The 18,731-nt window shown below is 37.9% G+C and overlaps 1 protein-coding gene across 3 annotated transcripts in view; it reads right to left on the reverse strand.

Annotated features, from left to right (window-relative positions):
* Adam23 (ADAM metallopeptidase domain 23) overlaps positions 1-18,731 on the reverse strand; it is a 173,130-nt gene that overhangs the window by 74,851 nt on the left and 79,548 nt on the right. For all 3 annotated transcript variants that reach the window (XM_048344883.1, XM_048344882.1, XM_048344885.1), the window contains exons 4-6: positions 15,990-16,053; positions 3,060-3,142; positions 1,605-1,668 (exon numbers count right to left, since the gene is read on the reverse strand). In XM_048344883.1, coding sequence (XP_048200840.1) covers positions 1,605-1,668; positions 3,060-3,142; positions 15,990-16,053 — 211 coding nt within the window. The remainder of the gene's footprint in view (positions 1-1,604; positions 1,669-3,059; positions 3,143-15,989; positions 16,054-18,731) is intronic.

Raw genomic sequence — 18,731 nt, forward strand, 5'->3', positions numbered from 1 at the left:
CCCCCCCAAAACATAATTAGAAGACATAGCAATGCAAAGCCATTTCTCTAGGCATTGTGATAACCATGGTTTATGGATATATAAACACTCCCAACAATTTAACAGACATGGGAACACATTAACTCACTGCAGCTGCTAAGTTTCCTTTATTGGGAATGCACTGGAAAATTGTCTCATTTATATATTTTCTTAACTTTAAGGCATGGAAAATTATTTTGAAAAATTTTCTTTGTTCTCTGAGATTTTAATTTTTAGGGCAAGAAAGCCATTATTCAAAGGCTAAAATTCAAAGTCAGATTTTTTTCCCCCAATAAATTTGCCAACAAGTGGAGTAAGGAAAATCATTTTATCTAACCAAAGTATCTCAACCCAAGTTGAGTCTTCTTCTGTATCTGGTAATTTTTACAGTTACTACTTATAAATGATTCAGGCTTACTCAAATCACAGAAATTTATGATTTAATGACTTTTCCTCCTCAAATTTGAAAATGATTCCATTTTCATATAGACACTGATACAACTAAGAAAATCAATGTTCATTGGTTTAACTGTTATTATCAAAAGCCTATTTGTCCATCTTCTGTTCTGAATATAAAAGGAATGTTCCGTGCCCACCCACCCCTGGCAAATTATTGCAATATTCTGACTCCACTGCTCTCAAAATGTTACTTTTCCCATGAGCTGTTCTCTTCACTGACTTTCCTACTGTCCTTTCAGCACCTGCACTTCCTACTGATTTTCCTCCTGTTCACAGCCTTCAAGTCTAGTCAGGCCTTTCTAGGTTCTTAGAACACATTAACACACTCCCAGCCACTTTTTTCTGGGGCCTTCCAGGCCCAGTGAGCATGCCAGAGTAATTCTCCTCTCCACCTTGCTGCCTTCATTCGTTCCCATTAGCAAGGAGCATCATCTGAAATGTCTATGATATTACTTATTGGCCTTCACATTCCTGTCTGCCTGAAGCTCCACTAGACTCAAGATGTCAGTGTTGTCTGTGGTGTATCCTCAAGCATCTAAAATGGTACCAACCATGCAATAAGCCTTCAATACAGTATTTGATGACTACATATCAATTTTTAAATCTAGTTGCATTCTATTAGGTTTAAATAACAATACAGTGATATATGATTGGTTAGCTAGACTGATGTCTTGTACATAAACAGGCATGATTTTTTTCTTCCCTATCTTGAAACTAAACAGTGAATCACATAATCAAAGTTCAGCCCATAAATTTCTCCACTAGATATTTTTAGGAAAACGGAAATTAAGTATGTGCTTATAGCCACACGGTTGTCTAGAGGAGACAATGAGAATGAAAAACTAGACTGGCTGCTGGAAAACAAAAGGCCCTCTCTGCTCTCTGCATAGATGGAAAGAATAGAAATTTTCTTCAAAAAAACAAATACTGAAGTCTCTGATCATCCCTTACTGGTATATGAGCCTGATATAGGCAACTTAAACTTCAACACCCATGCTATCATTCTAAGTTTGAAAGGAGGTTGTGTATAAAATACATTCTGCAACTTGCTTTTATTTTCTCTTCCCTGCTCTGAAGCAAAGAAACAGAAAGAGTTAAATGTGAGGAAACTGATATCACAGACTTACCTCATCATGAATCAGGTCCAATGGCTCTATCATGTACACATAGGTGCTATCTTCAAACATACCACTAGGACATAGGAGAGCACACAGGAGAAAATTAACAATAAAGCAAATAACAAGAAATGATAAAGGGGCATCATGAGTGCCTTAAACTCAAAAGTACATATGAGCAGATAACTTGATGCTGTCCCAAATGTAATTTAAATATCTCTGTAAGTCCCACTGTGGTCTCAGCAAGTACTGGCTACAAAAGTGAAACATGTGCACTCCACGAGCACACAGATTACACCTTGTGGAATTCATTTTTGAAAATCAGTGGGTAGACTACACATTCTCAGGTTATTCCAGAACCATCAGAAACCAGCATAGCTCTCTAGTTAAATGAACCAAGTCTCATGTAGAAGAAAAACGACAGGTCTTGCCCATTAAAAACAGTCTAAAACCATCTGAAGAGGCCAGCAGGAACACCTCTAGAGCTATAAATAGTGATTTTCAAGAGAGCAGTGTGATTCTGTGTCACATGAATCACATTTAATTTTGATAGACATGAGACTTATTTTTATAAGGTGGGGGGGAAGGGGAAGCTCCAAGCCTCTTTCTCACCAATAGCTAAACCTAGATCTTCATGTGAGGTGCTACCCACATCTCAAAGGTGCTTTACTTCAAAAGGTGCTTTACAGGCGATTTTGTGGAACCTGTCTCTAAACCAGTGCATGATTTTATAATCATCTCACCCTTGTCTGGCTAACTCCTGGCTATGCTTAGATCTAATACAACTGGTATGTACTCTGGAACTCGCCTCTAGGGGGCTGTATAGACCAGGATTAGTAAATCCATGTAAACCCCTTGTAAGGCTTGGACTCTGAATATCCCTAAAGCTCCATTAAGAAATGGGGCCTACTGGGAAGTCGTTAGGTCACAGAGGGCATGCATTGTAAGGGTATTTGTGAGACCCTATCTTCTTTCTCACTGTCTCTTTTGTTTCCTGGTGAGCTGTTTCACTGCATTACACCTGCCCTGATATGTTACCTCATCACAGGCCCAGAGTAATATGCCAACCAACCATGGGCTGGGATCTCCAAAATTATAAGCTAAAATAAACCTTTTGTCTGTATAAGATGATTCCTATAAGATGATCATCTGAGATGTCTTGTATAGTACGAGAAAGCTAATGGATGCACTTGTGTCCCTCCTTTCACTGCATATACCAAAATGTCCCTTAGGTATTAGCCTGTGTAATCATTTTTTCAACCTCTGAATCTCCTGCTAGGACTCTCCTACTAAGTGATACATGGGGGAGAGACTCAAGCTCATTGTAACTACTCCATAGGCAGTCCCTAACATGGATCTAACACAGAAGACTCACTAAAATAAATATCTAGGAGGGGAGGAGACAGAAAGACTGAACAGCAGAAACCAAGCCTGAGGGAGGGAGGACCCAAGAAGAGTCCCACATACTGGAGTCCATTGCAGGTTGACATGGCCACCTTGGAGTCCTTGACACCTCTGATGCTTCCATGGTAGTAACAGTGTTCTCCACCCTACAACGCAGAAGAAGGTTTGGGAGGCTCATATATATATATTACGTTTCATGAGGTGGGAAAAGACTTCAATAAGATAAAACCAATGTCAATGATAAATGCTATACACATTGCTAAGCCTGTACCACAGGTGTAGCCACACAGTCTCTAGTTCCACAGCCGTTTCCTTTCTACTTCCCACCTTTCCTCTTTGATTTCCTCTCTCCTCCCCTCCTTCCAAGGTAACCATTAATGCTGAGTTGTTTCTCCTGATATTTGTAAGTATTTGGGGTTGGAATCTTTATACTGCTATATCTTGGCTTATTCCACTTTAAAAATCATCTTCCTAATATAGAACTGTGAAAGACTCTCTCATCCCCAACACATTCTGTTACACACAGTCAGGTGTTTTTTTTTTTATTATTAAATCCTTATTTAGTGTTTGTGTTATGCCTGCAAATACTGTTCACAGCTGTGCTACTATAATTATTTCTTTCTTGCTCCATTTTTAATGTTTTGAGACATTTTTCCTTATTTTCTTGTTGTTGTTTTTTATTTCTACATGTAATTAGCATTTACTTAGCCTTATTATCTGAGAGTATTCTAAAACTCCTGATAGGCAACATATCAGGTAGGGTATCACAGCCATTTTGTCTCTGAGGACACACCTCTCATCTCCTTTCAACCTTGTACTTCAGTTCATTCTGTGGTTTTCTGGACCCTGGGCATGGCTGCTATTTGACTTTCTGGAACAGTTCTGGGATGTCCTGTTAGTCTTCTACATCAGATCCTAGATTGCATGTCTGTCCAGCTCCTGTTCCCGTGTTCCTTTTTTTCCCTCTTTCCTGGAGGCACATATTGAGAAGTACTTAAGACAGAGTTACTGCGACTTTGTATGGGTAAACAGTTCCTTTCAATCCTCACAGTACAGCCATAATTTTGGCGAGTAGAGAATGGTAGATCAAGTAGGATGCTGGTGGCTACTCAGGAGGCTGAGATCTGAGCATCAAGGTTTGAAGCCAGCCCAGGCAGGAAAGTTCGTGAGACTCTCATCTTGTTAATCACATAAAAGGCCAGAAGTTGTGCTGTAGCTCAAGTGGTAGAGGGCCAGCCTTGAGCAAAAGTTGCTTAGAGACAGTACCCAGGCCTAGAGTTTAAGGCCCCACGGCCGGGTGGAGTTGCCTCTGGGGGAGGTAGATCAAAGGTTATTTTTTCTTGGCATTTCAAAGGATTTTTTGAAGACTTCCAGAAGTTCTTTCCCTCCCATTTCTATGCAGTTTGCTCGTGATCCTTGGTGAGAGTCTCAGCTCCACTGTACTGAACATTCTGTGGCACCGTGTAATTGAGAAAGCTCCTATACTTCAGTTCTGATAAATCCTTTTTTTAAATTTTCTCTGATCATTCCCTCATTTCCATGTTTCTGTATTAACTGAGCTAAGAATGGGTTAGGCACGTGCATGTATGGTGGGGGAGGTTAGGAGTTGATCAAGCACTTAATTTCTCTCAAGGCAGGCATTTAACCAACTGAAACAACCTTCCTCTTTTCAGATGCCTTCAATTCCTGGACCTTTCTGGGTTTAGTGATAAGACTTGGCTTTCTACTTCTTGAATCCACCCACCTCCCCATTAGAACTTAGCAGAACTGGAAAACCTCAAATCTAAGAAAATCATCCCTTCTCCATCTGCTTTCCATATCCTGACATTTTAAGGACAACCTCTCACCTGCTGTCTTCTTTTCATCCTTTCTTACTCCTTAGCTGTTATGTGAACTGGTTAGTAGGAGCCTCACACACACCACGCACGCACACGCATGCTCGCGCACACATGCAGACACACACATGCGCTCACACACACAGATGTGCATGCCCTCATGTATTACTTATCTTTTCTTAAATAGCAAACATGCATGTAAATATTGACTTGTATGTGCCAAGTTCTATTTGTGTATCTAACTCTGAACTTTAAAAGGATAAAAGTTTCATACATCTCAGCAATTTGAGAATCCAGGTCAATATTCAGCAATTACATTTCAGACTTTCCACAGGCTTCTAGAAAGAGCCTTAGGTAACTGTAAATTCTATCAAACTAGTTGTTTAGCCCCTTCTGTAGGCACAGCAAAAAGCTATCTTAAGACAAACGATTGTGAGAAGTCAGCGCACAGCAAACCCTCACATTTGCTTGACCTTTCTAAGAAAAAGCTAAGATATTTTCAGATTTTCCTAAAGATATTCCTTTCCTCATAAAATATTACCAAACCCTTATTTAGAGCTTACTCCCATTCTCTTGCACTGGAAAATGAAGGTTGATGCTCTCTCCCTGTCAAGGTCATTGTTACCTGTTTGAATCAAGGTAGGTGATCACCTAAAGGAAACTGGTTCAGTTTGTTGTATACTTAAATGCGAGTCATCATATTTTCTGGACCTTAAATGAGACTAGAGATAACATCCAATCCCTTATGTTTACCGCAATAATAAGGCTTTGGCATCTGGTATGCGTCATTACATTACATACTATGAGCATTTGGAAATTTCCAAATTAGTATTGGTAGTAGCTGTAGATTTTCTGCTCATCATTAAATTTATACCAAATTTTTTAAAAGTAATAGAGACACATTTTACTTAGCAACTATTCAGATCCATGCTACAAAGTAACACTTTGAGGAATTTTGTATGAGCACAGTGGCTCATGCCTGTAACCATAGTTATTCAAGAATCGGGGATCAAGAGAATCTCAGGGTGAGGTGGACAGCCCAAGCAAAACTTTCACAGGACCTCAACTTATAAAAACGTTAAGCATGGTGGTTCACATCTATCACCCCAATTAAATGGGGGGCATAATTAGGAGAATCACAATCCAAGCCAGTCCAGGCATAAACATGAGAGCATATTTGCAAAGTAATGAAAGCAAAGAGGGAGCCTAGCTCAGTGATAGAGAACCTACGTATCAAGGACAAGACCCTGAATTCAATCATAATCATAGATAAAATAATAATGATAACAAAAAAGAAAGAACAAGCAACCTCTCTTGGATAAAAGGCACAGAGGGCTTCATACTCAGTGATACTAGACAGTCAACTCCAACACGCCTTTCACCCAGGAATCTGTCATTTGGAATAATCACTATCTGACTATAACTACTATCTCATATGCAGATTGGGAGGTAGACACTGGGTATTGAAAGGCCTTGCCAACAATAACCAAAGTTTCAACGACTCATCATACATCATGAGGTCAAGTTATATCTTTCTTTTTTCTTTAGTTAGAAAGGTCTTGTCCCATTCAAGGCCAGCATCAACTTCCTGACAGTGGTCACAGAACTGGGGTGGAGAAATAACAGGAATGGAGAAGGGCTAATTCAACCCATAATGCAAGCCATGTGTGTCCCCAGAGACATCAGCATTTTCAGATCCAAAGCTGTCAGTTAATTAAATTCAACAAAAATAGAAAATCTGCTAAGTGGAATCTATTGACTAGTCAGAGGAAATTTTAAAAAATCTTGTTAACTATGCTCCCTAACTTTCTCAGCTGAGTACTTCCACATAGATGAACATTCCAAGAGTCAGATATTGTTCAAATAATAACTCTGTTCCACAAGATTAATAAGCTCAGAATCCCATTGGAAAAGACAAGGTCTGTTCTTTCAATAATAAAATCCTGATGTCACATGGATCTTTTACTGGTTGTTCACGGTAGTTTTGTTTTCCTTTTTGCTGTACTGGGGATCAAACCCAGAGCCTTGTGCATTGTAAAGCAATCTCTCTATGAGTGAGCCACCTCATTGGCTCATGAGCAGCATTTCTATAAAAGACTGAACAGCAACTTTTGGACCTTCATGATAATCAACATGCAGAGGAAAAATCTAGTTCTATAACATTATTGATCTAACAACTGGAATAGTTTTATTCTACTTGTTTAATGAAAATAGGTCCATCTCTATTACCTCCCAAGTAACTCAGCAAATAACAATTAAGGAAAAGTATAAACTCACAAGAACAAAGCCATGATATACATCCTAAAATTCAGGCCACAGAAAGCAGGAGGATGAGGGATAACTTCTCTTAAGTTTAGACTTTCCCTGCCCTGCTATGTTCTATTGGAGAGAGCCAAATAGAAGCAAACCAGTATTTAATTTTCCCCACCTCTGTAGCTGTTTAATTATCTCATCTGTTTTAGTAAAATTCAATCAGCCAATTCTAATCTAGAAAACTTGCATAAAGCCTGAACATTCATGAGCGTAAATAACCTGATGGTTTTAATTGGTTTCTGAAGATCTGGGAAAAAAATTTTTTTGAAAGTAAGTGACATAGGTCTTAGCTAGGAAATGTGTATGTTAGGATATCCAGGTTCTGAGTATGATAGAAATGACTATAGTATACTTTCATGATTATTCTACATGCATATTTTAGACATTTCATGTTTAAGAACATGATGTACCAGTCTATTTTAAAATTCAGTGGTCTGTTATTAAAGAAAGTATAAGGGAAAAGGTAACTTTCATGAGCCCATACTACCTGGGTTTGAATGTAGCAGAATGAGAAAAGGAAATAAATAACTTCAGAGAATCAGGAAATTAACTCCCCCATACCAGTTTAATTATTTTCTTCATTAAATTCAATTGAGAAAAATGTTCTTCCAGTAGTTTATTAATAAAGTATTAGAACAGTTTGGCTGTACTAATGCTATGTAAATTTTAATAGTTCATATAAATTATACTGCTAAAACTTAAAATAGCTCTGGGAGGAGCCAGTGTTGTATTCTATCTTGACTTCATGGGGCATTTTTAAACCTATATTTCTCCCATATTCTGAAATGTACTCCAAATATTGCCCCCCCAAAAGTCAATATTGGAATGATTAACAATAATAATTTCAACTTAATTTTAGACTTAAATTTTTAATAACTGGTAATTTTGCTTCTAATGTAAATAGGTTAGTGTGAATAATTTTGTTTCCATATTATTAAATTATCCATTATTAATCTTCTATACGTACTTTTAAAAAAAACTAATAATTCAACGGGTACTAAAAATTCTGATGTATATGCAAGTTAAAAGGCTATTTTACTTGAGTATATGGGCAGAAATATAAACCTTACATTATCTAGCTTTTTGGTCGGTCCAGGTGTCAGAGAGCACACAAATATGAATATTTAAATCCAATTAGGGCAAGTTGAGATGTAGGAAATCAAAGAAAATAAGGGAAGAAAAATAGTCTGAGAAAACTCATTAAATATTAATAAAGTAAAAGGGATTCGGAGAAAAGAAAAAAAGTCAGAGAAGAAAGGAAAGGAAGACTTGTGGCTGAAAACTTCCTTGTCCCAATCCAGGCCGGGCAGCCAGGCTCTGCTTAGAAGTCCATGCCCAGCCCTCTTCCACTCAGGGGAAGTCATCCTTCAGTATCCTCACATCAACAGCCACATGTTGAACAACAGAATACTAAAAACACTACACAAGCCTGTCTTTCTGAATATGTGTGCAAGTTTCCCTTGTTGTTGTTGCCTAAGCAATCCAACTATTCACAGTGTACCAGGGTATGCACAAGCACAACATCATTTTATGGAAGAAACTTGAACGTCCACCCATTGTGGTGTCCAGTAGGATCCTGGAGCCATTTCCCATGGATACTGAATGATGGCTGTGTTGGGCAGGGTCTTCAGAACCCTGACTCACTGACTGTCAGAAGTACAAAGAGGCCCACACAGGCAGACAGCTTGCTCTGTTGCTGCTGCAGCAGCTGCTGCTAACGTGGGCTTCTGCTGAGATTTGACCACAACTCAATAAAGAAGCACTAAGAAATTCTAAAGGATGTGACTATACTGATTAGAACCATAATGGCATGAGTACAACACAAGACTCATAGAGCTGGGGCATATATAGGATTCACTGTTATACACTCATCACCTAAAACTAGGGACTAGGTCAGAGTAAGAGATGAACTCACAGTTTTGCTTCGTGTGTGTGTGTGTGTGTGTGTGTGTGTGTGTGTGTTAAATTATACAGATGTAAAGTATAAAACATAGCATTTTGTCACAAATAGAACTGCTATTAATCCGATGAATTAACCTATCATATCACAAAGTTTTTGTGAATGTGAGGGGTAAGAATATCTTAGGTCTATTCTTTCAGCAAATTTCCATCACACAATACATATTATTGACTGTAGTCCTCAAACTGTGCAAAAGATTCCACATCTATGTTCTATGCAATTACAACTTTGTGCCTTTTGGCCCACACATCTCCATCCCTGAATACTCTCTCTATTTCAAGTAATCAGTGTTCTCTCTGTTTCTGCATATTGACTTTTACTTTTAGATTCCACCTGTAAGTGAGATCATGCAGCACTTTTCTTTCTGTATCTACCTTACTTCAGTGTTTACAAATACAATGGAATATTATTCAGCCTTAAAATGGAGATGGTGCCATTTATAAAAACATGAAAAAGGTGGAGGACATCTTTAATGGCCGAATAGGAATAGTATAGTCATAAGTATAAGTTAATAAGACCAATCTTAAAAGATTAATGCAGAAGGTAAGTAAATAAACTCCCATTTCTCACCTATAAGATTTTTTTTTTTTTAGTTTTGACACATAACTGACTAAGCATGAAATACACCCGTTTACCGTATATAATTCTGTGGTCCTTGATGTATCCACAGAGTTGTACAATATTACCACCATCTAATTACAGAGTATTTTCATTACCCCCAAAATAAATCTCCTGTACCCATAATCAGTCTCGCCCTCTTAATCAGTCTCTTCTCTTCCAACCTATCATTCCCACACAACCACAAACCAGTGTCTATGGGTTGCCTATTCTAGACATTTCAAATTTTTAGAAAATCTTACTTTGTGCCTGGCTTCTTTCACTTAGCATAATGTTTACAAATATTCATGTTTCAGCTTTTCATAAGGCTAAATACTATTCTACTACATGGATCTATCACACTTTCATTCATTCATAAACAGAAAGACATTTATTTGGATTGCTGACACTTCTCGCTATTATGAGTAATGGTGCCGTGTATATTTATGTACAGATTTCTCTGTAAGCGTACATCTTTAGTTCATTTGGATATATACTTAGGAGTGAAACTGCTGAGTCATATGACTCTCTGCTACTTTTTCAGAAATTGCCAAACTGTTTTCTTTGAGAGCTCATTCTAATCTCTCCCCTGTCTCTTCCAAATGTGTTTCATGCCCATCTTTTTTTTTTATGAAAGCCACCCTAGTGGGTGTGAAGCGGCACCCACCCAGGCTTCAAATTGCATGAGTAACACAGAAGTGAAAGAGATTAAATCAACTCCCCATCACTGATAAAGCCATGTCGGAGGAGAGGACTAGATGAGAATTGAACAGCTCTGCTGCCACTCCAACCCTACATTGGCACCTGGGCATATCCAATAAGCACCTTGTCCTCTCCATTCCCCACCCCTGCCCCCTGCCACACATGCAGGAGCTGCCACCATACCACTTAGGGCATAGAATATTAGAAAGAATATGCACTTCCTGTATGGGAGTGGATCCTACCAAAAAAAAAAAAAAAGAGGAAGAGATCCCACATACACACTGGACATCAGTCACATCTCTCCTTCTGCCCTGAACAAGAGCAAGCGAGGGGACTAGAAGCAGTTAGGATGAGAAAATAGAGCCAATAAAAGGGCATGGTCCCAACCTAATAACTCAAAAGAATGAGAAAGGGGAAGGAGGAAGGATGGATGTGTTTCATCCATCTATGTAAATCATGCGCTACTGATAAAATGGCAATATTCAAAGCATTTGGGACTCATCTCATGAACAATAAAATAGCCTGATCTAAACCATGGCCAAAGAACTTGAATAGACATTTCTTGGAAAAAGATAAAAAATGTCCAACAGGTTCATGAAAGTGTTCAACATCTCTAATCACTAGAGAAATGCAAATTTAAACCACACAGAGGTATTATTTCACATCTACTGAGACAGCTAGAATCAGAAGGATAAAGAATGTTGGAGAGGATATGGAGAAAAAGAAACACTGGTGTACAAATATTGGAACATAAATTAGCACACTTATTATGGAATACAGTATGGTTACCTCTCCCACCACCAAAGAAAATTAAAGCAGATTATCACCTAAAAATTTAAATATCAAAGGAATTAAAGCTAAATCTTGGAGAGATGTCAATATGGCCATGCTCACTACAGCATTATGCACCATGGCCAAGACATCAAAACAACCATTAGGTGAACAAATAATGGAAATGAAAATACACACAAAAAGAAGGAAACCCTGCCATGTGCATCTGGGGTGAGTCTGGTAGACACCATGGTAAGTGAAATAAGTTAGGCACCATAAGACAAACACTGATCAATTCAACTTATAAAAGCAAATAGTACACTGGTGGTTGCCCGGAAAGAGGGTTAGGGGAAAATGAAGTGGTGCTGGTGAGAGGGTTGTGCAAATGTGTGGATTGTTAAGACAGAATGTACTACCTGAGACTGCACTTAACACCTTATTATGTACTAGTATGTATTAGTACTTATTATGTACTAAATGTGCTAGGAGGATAAAAGTATAAACATTTTCAGCAAAAAAAAAAACTGTAAGTACAAGAATTACCTTAAATGTGATCACTGGACAATGCATACATATGTCAATGCAGGAGGTGTTGTACAATTTTAAATATACAATTTTACATGTAAAATTTGTGTATTTCAATGACACCTCAATCAAACTAGAACAAAGTTCACAAAGGGCTATGTGTTGTTTTATTTCACTTATTACCAGAACAGGCAATATACAGAGGCAGAAAAGTAGATTGATACTTAGGAGGCTGAGATGTGAGGATCACAGTGCAAAGCCAGTCTGGTCAGGAAAGTCTGGGAGACTTTTAACGCCAGTTAACCACCAAAAAGTTGGAAGTGGAGCTGTGGTTCAAATGGTAGACCCAGCCTTGAGTGAAAAAGCCAAAAGGGAGCACTGGGACTGATTTCAAGCCCCAGGACATCACAAAAAAGAAAAGAAAAATTGATTGATTTAGGGTGGGGGAAAATATTTTAAAATTAAGGACTTCAGAGACATGGCTTCAGTGAGGAAGCACTTGCCTAACAAGCTCCAGGCCCCTGCACCACCAAACATAAATCAACAAATAAAACCCAGTTATGTAGATAGATGCACAATTTTGCAAATGTACTAAGAAACAATTTAATTGTCTACTTGGTGCTATGTAAATTATATACCAATTGATTTGTTTAAACAAAAGAAAAGGTAAGTTATTTTTAAATTAGTAAAATAAAATCAACAAAATTGTTTTATTATACACGGTACACAAAATGCTGCAGTAGGCATTAATTCTAATAAAAAGTTCCACAGGATTTAGAAAAAAGGCTCATCCCTATGCATCAAATGGTCCCCTGCACTTGTATTATAAACTTTATTGCTTTACTTCTCCAGTTCTTATATTTGTTTTATGTGGAAAAGAGTCTTTGTAGCCCATTTAAATGCAGTAAAAGTAAAACCAAGACATTAATCTCTTCTTTGCTGGAAGTAGGCATTAGGGAAAGCCTTTGTAACAGTGAAATGGAAAAACACAGACAACCATTTTCAGAGTATAGATGCATGGTCACTTTGTTTGGAATTAACTCCCAGAATACTGTGTTTGCATCTATATTGAATTCCAGTCAAAGTGTGATTCTATTCTGCTCTGGTTATGTGAACAGCACAGTTGGAGATCTTTGGAAGAAAGGCTGCATAATGTATAAAACCAAAAGTTTAATCTAGTCATTTTTACACAGTAATTTTCTTTTCTGGTACTCTATGCAAAGGTTTTCTTAAACAACATGGGAGGCTGTCTTTGTATCTCATCTGAGTACCCTGTATACTGTATATACATGTATTAGAACTAGGGAAGGGAAAGGGAATAACAAAATCGAGAGACAAAGGATAAAAAGAAAAAGAAAAATAAATTACACTGCTTTGTAAGACAGAGAAGAAACTTAAAAAAAGTAAAAATGTTTTCTTGTTTTAAAAAATATATGTATGTACGTATGTATGTATGTATGTAGCCAGGTGCTTGTGGCCCACACTTGTAATCATAGCTTCTCACTGAGATCTGAGGATCATGGTTCAAAGCCATCCCAGATAGAAAAGTCTACGAGACTCTTATTTCCAATTAACTTTCAAAAAGCGAGAAATGGAGTTATGACTCAAGTAGTAGAGCACTATCCTTGAGCAAAAAAGCTCAGGGATGGTGCCCAGACCCCGAGTTTATTTACATGTATACACATGTATACATAGTTACATATATAGACATATACATATATGTATATACACAAATGGTAATGGTATAGTAAGAGTGAGTTTATGGAAAAAAAAACTATCAATATGTACCCAAACAAAAAAGTACCAAAATGAATCAAAAACTTAAAAATATGTATGAATTCCTTGATCCAGAAAATCCAATTCTCAGAATTAATCCTTACAAACTTATTCAGGATGTGTTCTGAATGTATCTAGCAGGCTTTTCCCTAGGATGGTTTGTGTTGAGAAAGATTAGAACAATCTAAATGCCTACAGCTATGGTATAGTTTCACTAAATTACAACAAACAAATGTGAAAGAACATCACACCAATTTTATTTTTAAAAAGGTCTATTGCATGCTAAAATATTTATATTGTCACTAGAATTTCAAAATCCTGCTACAGATTTGTGTTCCATATCATTTGGGGATTTATGGATGTATATACTAATACAGACACATAAAAACCAGGATGTACTGGCATCATGGCATTGTGGGAAGCTGAGCCAGAAAGATTAAGAGTTCAAGGCTGTATGTAGCCTGGGCTACATAGTGAGACACTGTCTCGAACAACAACTTTTTTTAAAACCTAGAAAAATGGGATGCTACTATTAATTCATTATCAACAAAGCAAGTAAATTTGAGTATATGAGCTGTTTGGAGAAAATAAGTCATCAAAAAGAAATGAACCTGAAAAGAAATGAACCTGAAAACAAGCTGTCATGAACACAACTGCTTCTGCCAGAGCTGACATATATTTTGTTTTTAAATTTTAGTTACATACCATAAGAGGACTGGAATGTCTTATTAATGATAAGGACTCCTTTTGGGACCTCAAATGACCACTGGAGACCAATTAGCTATTCAGCTTCTTTTTAAAATGTAAAAAAAAAAAAATGGACTGAACTTCTTAGCAAGAAGTTTGGATCAGGTTACTGCGGCTGCAAAGGTGGCTCATTTGCTGAGTCTATAAAGTTCTCATGCAGTCTTGCCTACTCTAGTCTCATGACTCAGCATCCGCAGTGCTCAGGGCACTGGCCAGCTGAGAGCGTGGGTTTGTACAAATGCCAGGAAGCGCCATCCCCATTCCTGTGCTCGATATAGAAATGCAGCTCACTTCCCAGAGTATTCACTCTTAGGGAGATTTGACAGCCTCCATGATGCAGCCTAAGGCCAACTGACAAATACTGAGATTCATCTGTGCTTCACTGGCAGTATGCGATCCCAAAGCTGAAATGCACTCCAGATGACCAAGGTGCCCAGGGTTAATTGGACAGTTATAAAGCCTGGGAAAGTCTGTGGCCTGTGGGCAGTGTTTATGATCAATACCACCTATAAACACATGCTGACAGCTTATAGACAGCAAATCCAAGCTCCTTGCTGTGCAACTCAACAGGTCCATACATGAAAGATGTTACTTTTAGGCTGATACTTGGTAGCATTCTAGAAAAAAAAAAAAATTCACTGGTGTTTCCCCAGTTTGCTTGTTCCCTTTCCTCTTCTAGGCTCCTAGTGCCCATAAACTCTGCTTTGAATCAGTGACATTCTGGTGACAACTACAAATCTGAGATTTTATCTGTAGCCACTCTACAGATTTTCATTTTCATCATGTTAGTACGCATAATAATAATCTCCCTTGCTAAAATTAAAAGCCCACATAAAGAGAGGGAAAGCTAATCTCCAACTGAAAGTAATTGGTCCCTAGTCAACTTTACTGCCTTGGATGGCTTTCAGTAGGTTCTCTGCCCACTCTCCACCTCAGAGTCTTCCTTTGTACAAAAAGAAAAATAGCCATTTCTTGGGAATGGTGTGAAGGTTAAGAGGAAATAGGGCTGGAGATATAACTCAGGGCTAGAGAGAGCCTTTGCCTACTATGAGCAAAGCCTTGTGTGCAATCCCCAACACCATAAATTAATTAATTTGAAAAAATTGCTGAACCTGATATCAGCTCTCTGGAGGAATGTGTATTTGAAGTCAGCTTGGTCTACCAAGACCTGTTTTCTGCCTTCCTTGGGCACCGAATACCCATCCTATTGTAAGAATCCATGTAGTCTTATAATTCAGCGTGCATGACTATGAGAGCCTGTTTGAGCATCTCTAATCTGAAAACCTGAAATCCAAAATTCTCCAAAGCTTTTCCCAAGTGGAGACTTCTATATCATAAAAAGTGTTTCATGCACACTTATTTAAAATAGTGTGTATACTTGCTATCAAGCTATGTATGTGAAACATACATGAATTTTCTGTTTGAACTCAGATTCTTTCCCAAGAGATCTGTGTGTATACACATACATATATGCAAATACTAAAAAAGCAAAACTTTCCAAAATCCAAAATACTTCTGATTCTAAATATTTCAGATTATTATACCAGTACATAGAGCCAAAACAATAAACATCCCTTTGTTGTCCTGAACATATAAAATCTCTTATATTATCTCAAAAATGTGTAAGTTTTAGTAAATTCTTCCTCACTACAGACAACTCCCTTGTATAGGAGGTGGGGTGATTTACTGAGAACAATGTAGTAAGCACTGCTCAGTTTGGTGATGCATAGAGTTACATTACACTATTTCCAAGCACTTTTAACATACCTTAGAGTACTGTGGTTTCCCATCTTCATAGTGAATCTCCACATAATCAGAAGACAGCAAACCACTGCAAAGGAAAAGAAAAAAAACAGTGGAGGTTTAAAACAGCCCAATCCATGGAAGTAAGGGGTATGACAAACCACCAAGAGTACAAAAACAGATGATCTGCATGTCTCACACATTGTTTAATAACAAAACATTCCTTCATTTCCACCAAAAAGAAAAGACACAGGCATTTTAAAGGTAATTATCAATTCAACCTCTAGTTGATATGTCAATTAAACTGGGATAAACTAAACTCAAAATAGAGATGTGTCCTATAAAAAAAATCCTACAATTATGCTCTAACTAATTGAAATTTTGTAAGCTGCAATCATTGAGGAAGAATGTAGAACAAGAGCTGGGAAGTACATTTAATTAAGGCCAGACAGTAAATATTTTAGGCTCTGCCAGCTACATGGTCTGTGCCACGTAAGCAGGCACAAGCAGTCTGTAAAGCATGGACTGTGGCTGTACTCCAATAAAACTTTATTTATAGACAATGGATTTAAACTTCACACAGTTTTAATGTGCAATTAAATATTATTCTCATATAGATTTTTTCAACCATTTGAAAAATGTGGAAAACATCCTTAGTGTGCAAACTATACAAAAAGCAAGATACCCAGATTTTGCCTTGAGCTATGGTTTTCTAAATCCTGATATAAAATAATGTTTAAGAACCTAAGATTTGGAAGACAGAGTGAAGCTTAAAAATTAGCCCATTGCCTCTAGGAATTATTGCCACAGGAAACATTCCTTGACTTTGTTAAATGGCAATTATCAAAATTGTGCACCTTACAGGACACTGAAAACTAAGTGAAACCATAAATGTGCAGTACTTGGCCCAGAAATCAGCACTCAGTGATCAATCAGTATTAGGAACTTTCTGTAATTTTACCTAACGGCCAATTTCGAAATCTTGGCACTGTTTGCTTAACTAAAGAATGAGAGGGCTCTGTGACTTTGCCTCATTTTGAGATCTGCACCTAATGCATTCTATGTTGACTCCTTGGGCAGCATGAAATAGGGTGACTCAGAGCTAGTCAGCAGTTAGTGGGGATTCTCCCAGGTTCACCCAGCAGGCTGCCCTGCAGGCACCCCAGGACAACCTTTCAACCAAGAAATAATGTAGGTGTTTTCACTTAGATGTGTTTCTCTATTAAAATGATGAACTTAACGTGTATCCATTGATGATTGTCTATTTAAACCTAAATTATGGCATGTCTATTCATCCACTTTTAAAAACCTAAGCAATGGAAAAAAGTAATGGCAATACTTAACTGCATACCTGACAGGGTGCAGAGCTGCTTTTACTGCTCTTTCTTCATGTCAACTGCCACCATGGTGAATATGCATAGACCCTGTGTTCAGGACTGATGCTGGTTAATATTTCTCCAAGGAACATGGCAACTCCAAGAGCAAAGGGTTTCCAGAGCTATGACCCAATTGCAATTCTCTACACATAACTCAATGTTTTTAAAAATTCTCAACCACACAATCACCTCAGCATGTCTAGGAGTTGGAAACAAGTTTATTTTGGACCACTACTTTTGCTCATCATTAGAAGGGCAGACAATGGCTTTCTAACCATTCATCAATCAAATCTGATAAAGGTCACTTTAATTATCCTAAGGAACTTGTATTCAGGGCCATATTTATTTCTAGTAATTCCCGTGTTTGAGAATTTACAAAAAAAAAAAAAAGAACTACTTTCAGATTGCTTGTGTGAAATGTTGGCATAGACCTGCCTCTCCTCAACAGGCCATTCCAATCTTCCACCTTCTGTAAATAGCACACATCAACATTTCCCATGTCCTTCCTTCTGTCTGACCACAGCCTGAAACTGCTGTTTCACCAACACAGTGTCCTTAGCATGGCATTAATGTCTCATGTACCATAGACCCCTGATCAACATGTGCTGTGTGAGCAGACATTACCAATGGCCTGCTATATCTTAGGTCCAACCTGTGTTCTGGGAAAACAGGATGAAGAATCAACTCTTTGAAACTGAAACTAAGCAAACTCAGCACGAATGTGCAAGAATAGTCATCTCACCCTTTAATATTATTTGTAATAGCCATGAAAATGTTGAATGTCAACTGAAATGAAATCTAATTAAATATGAAAATTTTAAAGTATTGCCAAAATAGTGTGTTTTTTATGATGGACAAGTAACATCGAAACATAACACTTGAAACCAGGGATTATCTGGCAATCCCCACAGCAGATGCCTCTTGGTCCTTCCCCCCCCCCCCCCCCACACACACACACCTGCTCCCTGTAGGTTTCCCAGTAGAATTTCCTGTTGGAAACTGTGCCAATATTGATCTATTTAGTATTTGTGGATGCAAACATAAATTGGCATTTCTTTGTGCACTGGCCTATTGAGCATTTGCTCCTAAAGAGTCTAATAACTTGTGGGAACTGACAAAAGGGAGTTTGTGGGCATCATTTTTTTTCAATCTCTTATGAGAACATCAAGACTATTAAAACATGGCAAATAAGCCAGGAATCAGGTCAATGAAGGGAACTGTGGCAGAAATAATGCTGGGTAGTCACCAAATGCCACTTCATCTTTGCCTTCCTGGTACAAGATCACATTTTATATCTACCCAGTTAGGTGATGGCCGGGAGACTAGACTACAGCTTATGAGATACGGGTTCCTCTGTGCAAGCATTAAAATCTCTGCATGACTGCCCCAT

The sequence above is a fragment of the Perognathus longimembris genome, chromosome 4 (genome assembly GCF_023159225.1).
Source record: "Perognathus longimembris pacificus isolate PPM17 chromosome 4, ASM2315922v1, whole genome shotgun sequence".
NCBI classification, from domain to species: Eukaryota; Metazoa; Chordata; class Mammalia; order Rodentia; family Heteromyidae; genus Perognathus; species Perognathus longimembris.